The sequence below is a fragment of the Mus caroli genome, chromosome X (assembly GCF_900094665.2).
Source record: "Mus caroli chromosome X, CAROLI_EIJ_v1.1, whole genome shotgun sequence".
NCBI classification, from domain to species: Eukaryota; Metazoa; Chordata; class Mammalia; order Rodentia; family Muridae; genus Mus; species Mus caroli.
Genome location: NC_034589.1, coordinates 151,348,053 through 151,357,153, shown reverse-complemented (window position 1 = coordinate 151,357,153; position 9,101 = coordinate 151,348,053). Strand labels below are relative to the sequence as shown.

The window sequence follows — 9,101 nt, the reverse complement described above, 5'->3', positions numbered from 1 at the left end:
TGGGCCTCTCTTTCCAGTGATGGCCGACTAGGCCATCTTTTGATACAAATGCAGCTAGAGACAAGAGCTCTGGGGTACTGGTTAGTTCATAATAATGTTCCACCTATGGGGTTGCAGTTCCCTTTAGCTCCTTGGGTACTTTCTCTAGCTCCTCCATTGGGGGCCCTGTGATCCATCCAATAGCTGACTGTGAGCATCCACTTCTGTGTTTGCTAGGCCCCGGCATTGTCTCACAAGAGACAGCTATATCTGGGTCCTTTCAGCAAAATCTTGCTAGTGTATGCAATGGTGTCAGCGTAAGGAAGGTAAACTTTCAAATCCTCACCAGTGTAAATAATTTCATAAAACGGAATGGTGGAAGATCTAAAGTCACCACCTCTTTCTTAGCCCTGTCCTTTGTTTTATTCCTCCATTTCTGAACATCAAGTTTTGCCAGCTCAGACCTAATTCTCTAAACTCTCTCAGATGCTTATTAAGACTCACTTCCTATCAAAGCAACCCATAGTAAACTGTGTTAGCAAATTGTCCTGTGCTATTTAAGTTCAGTGAGAAGCTGATGCTGGGGTTAATTTACCCTTCCTGCTCCAGCCTCAAAGTCCTCCAAACCCCTGACCTGGGTCAGGCTGGACCTCTGAACCTGTGACTGAGAAAAAAAGCACAACAGCCCAAACCTCACCCAATTCTGGAACTGGCTGGTAACATTCCTTAGGAAGTTCACTAGGAAGGGCACCTTTATCTCCCCTGTCTTCTGACCTTCTGAGAGGAACATCATGTGATGAGTCCCGCTACTCTATCAGCTACTTACACACTCAGCTTCCTTGAGCTGAGGTCATGAAATTCTTTGCCCCTATGTTGGACCTACCTGCCTAGGCTATAGGTACCATCTTCTCCTATATCCAATACTAGCCCACCTAACTATTATCTTTTAAAAGAAAAGGGTATGATGATCTACAATTGATCTTTGAAATGGTGGATTCCATAGGTACTTGGAATACACATGTGGGATGAGCTCACATTACCAAAAGGGCTGAGTTCACACTGAGCAGAAAGCAACCATGTGGTTTGCTGCCCTCCTGGCTGCTGACCTCATTAAGATAGAAGAAATGACGTAACTTGGTCTCCATCTTTGCTTATATCTTAAAAGCAAATGGGATGTTCACCATCATCCTGGGTAATGCAGCCACATGGTACAAGTCAAAATGACAGCCCCTTCATGATCCCACTGAGCCCTCTGACAATCACTACATTCTTTTCTACTAGACTAAGGAAAAAATTCTGACTCCAAGGTGTTATTTTGTGATTTTAATGTTTTGTTTTTACTTTGATACAGTCTGTGCATGATACATTTACTGGCTTCTAAGAGAACATAAAGACGTTGCCAGCCACCTGCCTCCCACACTGGCATGCTAACCAAAGGAGCTAACACTTTGAGATTTACAGGTCCCAACAGAGACTCAAAGGATAATCAGCCAAGTGCTAGGCAGGCTGCTGTCAGTGAGAAGCTGGGTCCTGATGCCTACTATTTCTGCTGAAATCTCTAGGCCCAGTTTCCTCTAACTGAGATAAAATGTTGTCATCAAATGGCTGTCTTATGTTCTGGATCTTTGCCATCTGTTAAGTTTACGGTGTCCCCTTAGATGGACCCTCCTCTGAGGCACTTGATTAAGCTGCCCTTCCTACATCACCCCTTTGTCAGCTCTAAGCAGTTAAGAGTTCTGTGCACCCAACCTCCTAAAAGCAGTTCGGGTGACCTCTGAAAGAGGGACTAATGAGCCATTCAACTCATCCCTCTTCTTGCCACTCTGGGCCCTTTTTTCAGGACTCTGAACTAAAACAGACTGGAGGCTTCCGCGCATCAGTTAACCTGTCTCACCAACTCTCAGGAAACCTTAAAGCAATTTCAGATCATCTTCACATCCTTCAGGACTAGCTTGCTTCTTTGGCTGCTTCAGTATTTCAAAATGCTAGCAGACTAGGAATCCTGCCCACTGCTGAAGATGGTATCTGCATCCTTCTCCAGGAACAATGCTGCTTCCGCCGTAACAAACCAAAAACTGCTTAGAGGATAGGGCTCAAAGGCATAGGGACCAGAAAAGATTCAATGATGAGTGTGCTGACTAGTTTTCTATCAACTTGATACAAGCTAGAGTCATCTGAGAGGAGGGAACCTCAATTGAGAAAAAATGCCTCCATAAGATCAGCCCATTAGCCACTCGGAGGGTCCAGCCTATTATAGGTGGTATCCTACCTGGGCTAGTGGTCCTAGCTTCTCTAAGAAAGCAGGCTGAGCAAGATATGAGGAGCAAGTCAGTAAACAACAATCCTTCATAGTTTCTGCATCAGCTCCTTCCTCCAAGTTCCCCATGGAGTCCTTACCTTGGCTTCCCTCAGTGTACTCTGAAACTCTTTCCTCTCCAACTTGCCTTTCATCATGGTGTTTCATCATAGCAGTAGTAATCCTAAAACAACGCCCCTACCATGGAGGGCCTTTGGGTCCCTCCCACTCAGGTTCTTCCCTTGATCACGTCTTCCCTCCTAACTCTAATAATCCTCATACTTAGGTTTTACCCTAACTTTTAAACTTTCCACAGACCTTCCTCCTGGATTAAGTCACTGCCATTACTAGGTTAGCATTAGGGCAAATGGCTCCCCTGGCTAAGATTGCCTCCTGGGTCCCCAGTCTGATGTCTCATCTTACTTACTATATGCCCTCATGCTCACCCCAGCTAATTGTTTTCCAAGAGTCCTCTAGGAGTGTGGAAAAGGCAACCACAGAATCTACTGTAGCCAATGAAGTTAAAATGTTCCTCCTGCTACAAAAAGTCAATCCTGCCTATGCCCCCTTAGGTCCTGGGCACAGAGCCTATCCACACTCCCTCCTGTCCCTGTTGTCCCCCTTCTTGAAGAAAACATCCAAGGACAGAATATGTCAACTCCCTACTTCTAATCAGTCCTCAAGGACTGGAAAGAAGGGTTAATGATCTTTAAAAAAAAAAAAAAGTCTCCAGTGGGCTGAGAAACTCTGGACTGGAAAGTTGACTTTACTGATAAACATCCTGAGGGTGGGGGTCAGGAGTCAGGACTCTCCTGATAAGAGGATCAGCATACCAACCTCCCCTGCTATCTGCCACTTTTAGCCTTCGGGGAACTGAGCTTTGAGCTTACAGGTGGAATCTTCCATGCCCAAAGTCCTCTTTTCTGTTCTATGAAGTCCCCAACCCTTCTGTGCCATGTGCGTACAAGTGTTCACTCCCAAGGGGAGACAGGTGTCCTTCAGTTGTTCTGGTTAAAGTACAAGTCTGCTCATGTAGAGGTTGTCTGTGTTTTCTTTTATTTCCAAGTTGCCCTGATCAATCTGGCTGTGACTGTTGCCAGGGGATGCACATAGAAGAATGCCTCCGGAGTGACGGCTGATGGGAACAGAGGCTATTCCTGGAATCATTTCATAAAACTGAGAGCTGTGCACTATCAATAAATGACACTGCATAATTCACTTTAAAATTGTTATTTTTCCAATTAGAAAAAAAAATGTTAGCCAAGCGTGTTTGTATACAATGCCTTTAACTCCAGCACTTGAGAGTCAGAAGCTGACATAACTTTGTGAGTTTGAGGCCAGCCTGATCTACATAGTGAGTTCCAGGATAGCCAGATTTTTGTAGAGAAAACGTGTCTCAAAAAAAAAAAAAAAACACACAAACAAACAAAAATGCTGTTCTTGAGCAGAGGAGACTAGGTCACACCTATAATCCTAACTCATGGGTGGTCGAGGCGGGAGGATCACAGTAAGTCAAGACTATAGTGGACTGCACAGTAAGTTCCATGTCAGCTTGCACTATGCTGTGAGATGCTGTCTCAATAAAAAAAAGACAAAACAACAAAAAAGACATGAAAATAAAAGAGGGACTTATTTGAGAAGAAGGGTTTCCGTGAGAACAGGATGAGAGTGTAATAAAAAGATGGGGCAGTGACTGGGATATGAAAAATAATAAACAAACAAATAAATAAGGTGCTCTGAAAAGATTAAAATGACTAAAATGATTCTATATATGTAGGAAGTTGTCAAAAGAATAATAAAAAAGTAATTTGAATTAAAAAGGAAATTTTTTGTTTTGTTTTTAATGCTTCTTAGGTTTTTTAGTGTATATGTGTCCATGTGTGAGCATGCTAGGGTCAGAAGACTTATGGAGCTGATTTGCTCCTCTGCGTGGGTTGAAGAGATGGAACTCGGCCCAACTTATCCTAATTCCTGAATTTTCAGATCCTCTTTACATTTCATATTTGAGAAAATGGATGTATTGGAAATAAACAGAACGAGAACGTGAAATAATCTTAACTCCCATATTAACCTACAGACCCAAACTTGGTTACAGCACATGCCCGTCCCCTTACCCATGTAATACTGTGAAGGCAAAGTGTCCCCCCCCCCCCCGCCAACCCCCATTCCTGCTCACCACTTTGAACTCACTATGTTCTGGACAAAACACAAAAACACTTTCTGCCCCGGGATTGCTGCTGAATTGCGTTTAATTAAGTATAGAAATGTGTGAATACTACAGGCTGCCTCTGGAGGGAAAAGAAAAGGATCCCTTTGGTTCTGTTTCATGAAGTAAACATTTTCAGATTCTCTTTGAATCTTCACAGCCCATGTCTAGGGAACAGTGTGGTGGTTTCTTCAGACAATTCCTTCATCTTACGTATAATGACTTCAGAGGCTTTAAAAAAAAAAAGGCAAGTATTAGTTACATCAAACAGTGAATAATACACACCTTTAAAATCATCCCTATTAATCTTTACAACAGTTTAGTTTGTTCCTGAAGGTCGTCATCTATAATGTCATCCCACTTATCCCTCAGATAAAGAGAACAATATACCGAGAGCTCGCAATAGAGGGACATAACTCTTTGTGGTTCTTTTGTTCTTGCTTTGTAATTTGGGAACTAAACTTGGGCCCCAGGCAAGCCAGACAAGCATTCTATCACTGTGCAACTGCCCCACTGAACAGAGCAGTGAGCTCTTGACAAGTTGTTCAAAAGCAGTTGTTCCATCTAAATACCTGCATATCAACTCAAGGTCTGCCATAACCTCTAGAGTCATCCAAGTGACATGTGTCTCCAAGTATAAACTTAGTGACACTATCCATGATGCTGTCCTCTCTCAGAATACAGAATATAGTAACAGAGGAAATAAGCTGCCCTTTAAAACCAATCCTATCTCTAGCCATTTCTTGCAAAGAAACAATACTATCTTTTAATTTTAATTTTCAGACTTATTTCATGTGTTATGTGTGCTTTGACTGCATGTATGTATATACAACACAGTGTGCCTGGTGCTGTCTGAGGTCGGAAGAGAGCATCAGATGCCCTGGAACTACAGTTACAGCTCATTGTAAACTGCAATGTGGGTGCTGTGAACTGAACCCAGGCCATCTGCAAGATGCACATGTACTCTTAACCACTGGCCCAGCCCTGCAGCCCAGTATTAACTTACTTTATACAAAGCCAAGAGAATCTGCTCTGCTATGAGTGACCTATGACCCATTCAGTCAGATCGTTTTTAATTTTGTTGAGCTTTACTTTTAAAACTTTTTAAGGACTAATTTTATGTGGTGAGTGTTTGCCTATATGCATGTCTGTGTGCCATGTATGTACCTAGTACCCACTGAGGCATCAATCAAATAGCCTTTTGATTGATGAAGGCATCAATCAAATAGCCTAGAACTGGAATTGTAGTCATGGGCCACACCACTTGGGTGCTGGGAATCAAACCTGGGTTCTCTGGCCAGTGCTTTAAGTCACTGAGTCATTTCTCTAGCCCCCTATTTTATCTTTTTGCTAATATGTATGTGTATAAACGTGTGTGAGAGAGAGTCAGCGTAAGCACAACTGGGCCATAGCATGTGTGTGAAGGTCAGAGAACAAATTCTAGGAATCAGTTCTACCTTTCCAACAATGAATTCTTACCCTCTTAGGTAGCTTCTGCTATTCCTGAGGCAAGAAAGAGCTTCAGTTGAGATCCAGTTCAGCAAGCTTTGCCTCTGGAAAGCTGTCATCGCTGGCATCACTGTATCCATCACTAGATTAACAAGAAAAGTCACTCAGCAAGATGGTCAAAAATGCCACAAGTAATTATTCAAGTTTTAGCTCCAAACCTGTTCCATAATTATGATCCATGTGGAGGAAACACTAAGGACTATTCTATGATCACTTTGGAGTCCAATGACATGCAATGGTTCTTTGCTCAGAGAAAGTGATCACCTACCTTCATCACAAGTCACTGGAAAATTTAGGAATGTGTTTCATAGGTGGAAACATATAGTATGAAGAGTGTCAATCAGCTGCTCACTTCTACAAAGCCTTGGCTGCTCTACAGCCTGCCTGTGATGTGTTTTTTACTAGAGGAGTTCTATTAGCAAACTGACTTCATATGAAGCCTGGTGCCAGGAGTGGTTCCTAGCACTTAAGCTAAGGCAGGAGGATTCCCAAAGAATTCTAGGCCAGCCTGGACTATTGTAAAACCCTGCGTCAGAAAGAAGGAGAGGGAGAGGGAGGGAGGGAGGGAGGGAGGGAGGGAGGGAGGGAGAGAGAGAGAGAGAGAGAGAGAGAGAGAGAGAGAGAGAGAGAAAGGAAGAGTCATAACACCCTTAGGAAAATGGATGCAACTGGAGATGAACACATGAAGTGATATTAACCCAGTCTCAGAAAGACAAATGTTGTATGTTTTATCTTATTTGTTACTCCTATGATTTTACAGGAAATATAAAATCATGCATGTATATATGACAGAAAAGAAGTAAAACTGTCCAAGGAGACAAAGATAACTAACGGGAGGGAGGGGCAAGAGAAAGCGGAAATACTCTCAGTATTCACTCTATGCTTGTAAGAAAACCTTAAATTTGTGTTTAACTTGAAACATTTTAAAAAGAAAGAGGGCCACCAAGATGGCTCAGTGGACTAAAGCACTTGTTCTCGAGAGCAGACCTGCATTGGATTCCCAGATAACTGACTCCCAACGTTGTTCTTTGGGGTCCACTCGCAGCATGGCGGCAGGCATGTGATTGAATGCATACCACACACACCCACAAACCGCCCCCCACCACCACACACACACAAAATTTAAAAAAAAAAAGAAAGAAAGAAATGAGACAGGTGAAAATGAGGTCACTCTGGAGCTATTGGGACTTCAGCCCTTCTCCCTCTGCCTCCTAGCCATCATGATGTAAACCGTTTTCTTTAACCATGTGTTCCCTCCCCATCATGATGTTCTTTCTGCCTCACCATGGGACCAAAAGCAAGGAGCCAGTAGAGCACAGCCAGAACCCTTCCGTCTGTTTGTTCGTTTGTTTTTAGAGAAAGAAAAGTATAGTTGATGGATCCCGTTATTTCATGTCAGTCTAGACTTGGGGCTAAATCTCACTCTGAGGCTGAGCACCACTTCATTCTACTCCTGCTGAAGGCAATTTCTTCCCGAGGTCATGAGCCAATTCATTAGTTCTGTGCTGGATTTTTTTTTTTCATCCCTCTAATGACAACCATTTTCTTTGGCAATGAGAGGGTTCAGGACATACTACTCTAAAATATGACACCTTGGCATAGTGAACATTTTAAAGTGAAGGAATCTAAGATAGTGAGGCAGGGCAAGACAGTTCAGAGGTTCCTCCATCTTGTATTCTTGATGAGGCCATTTTAGGTTTAACTAGAATTTGATCTCCATGATAGAAATTCCCATGGAAAATTACCCAACTCTATTCTAGGAACCCTAGGCCAGGATTTATCTTGGCTTCTGTTAAGCCTGCTTGTGTAAACCTCCCCTAGCATACAGAACTGCTTACCTTAGTTTTGGTTATACTGCTTACTTTGTGCAAAACCTCCCCCTGCAGCTGCCCAGCAAGATAACAGGACAGGACTTTTGTTTTCCAAAGCCTCTTACTCGAAAATCTCTGGGCTACACTTGGGTCCCGAATACCTGAGAATGGTCCCAGAAGCTGGAATAAAGACTTTCAATTGGCTATAAACTGTGTCTGAGTGGTCTTCTCTGGTGGGCTCCCCATAACAATATCATATGTTAATGTCTCTTGGGCTTTCATCTGATCTTCTGACCTAAAACAGGTAATCTGACCTTCCGATGAAGCAGATCATGAGACCCTAAAATGAAAGATGACTCCCTAAAACAGGGAAGGTATTTCTGAAGACACAAAAGCAGCTAAATAAGTCAGCTTTGCTGAGTTCTCCCAGCTAATTATCCTGACATCAAATCCTGTTTGTCCATTTATATTTCTCCATGCCTCTCCAGCTGTTTATCAGATATCATTTAACAGAAAACACTAAAGAGGTCAGCAAGATAACTCAACAGGGAAAGTACTTGCTGTGCAGGCCTAAGGGCCTAAGTTCAGTCTCCAGACGTCACATAAAAAGTGAAGGCAAAGAAACAACTCCATAAAGTTGTCCTCTGATGTACACATAGAGGGAGGGAGGGAGAGAGGGAGGGAGGGAAGAAGGAAGGAGAAAGAAAGTGTGAAAGCCAAAATTACATTTTAGGTTTTAATTACTGTGCCTAAGAGATCCATGAAACAAAAATGCCTCTAACCAGTAGGCCCAAGAACAGATATCTCCTGAAATGTTGGAGGCTACTACCACCTCCAAAAAATTTGTCTGACCCATCCGCACTGGATATGCTTATGTGCTTGATCACATGTGATAGGGAAGTACATCAGGATGTGTGCTTGCCCCTGATTGGATGTAGACAGGAGGTACACAGGCTGGAAATATGTCAGGATGTATGCTTGCCCCTGATTTGACCTGACAGAAAATATAATGAATTCTGGAGTTTGTCTTTTTAAGCCCCTTCAAAATGTGACTTGTTTCCATTTCCTGGGAACCCTAGAGTGGTCCTGGCCAAAGTCCATCCTCCTGCCCAGTATTTAATTAAGCTTGCTTCAAATATGGCTTTAAGTGCAATCTGCAAATTCATCTGGAATAACAAAAAACCTAGGATAGCAAAAACTCTCCTCAAGGATAAAAGAACCTCTGGTGGAATCACCATGCCGGACCTAAAGCTCTACTACAGAGCAATTGTGATAAAAACTGCATGGTACTGGTATAGTG

General features: G+C 42.8%; 1 protein-coding gene across 12 annotated transcripts in view; it reads right to left on the bottom strand.

Annotated features, from left to right (window-relative positions):
- Positions 1-1,287: 1,287 nt before the first annotated feature.
- The window catches only part of Ctps2 (CTP synthase 2), a 133,841-nt gene continuing 126,027 nt past the window's right edge, over positions 1,288-9,101 (bottom strand). For 6 of the 12 annotated variants that reach the window (XM_021152651.2, XM_021152653.1, XM_021152652.2 and 3 more), the window contains 2 exons: positions 5,961-6,072; positions 1,288-4,712 (listed from right to left, as the gene is read on the bottom strand). In XM_021152651.2, the coding sequence (XP_021008310.1) occupies positions 6,003-6,072 (70 nt within the window). In that variant the 3' untranslated portion in view covers positions 1,288-4,712; positions 5,961-6,002. The remainder of the gene's footprint in view (positions 4,713-5,960; positions 6,073-9,101) is intronic. The other 6 variants (XM_029473354.1, XM_029473355.1, XM_021152656.2 and 3 more) reach the window with 2 other exon arrangements.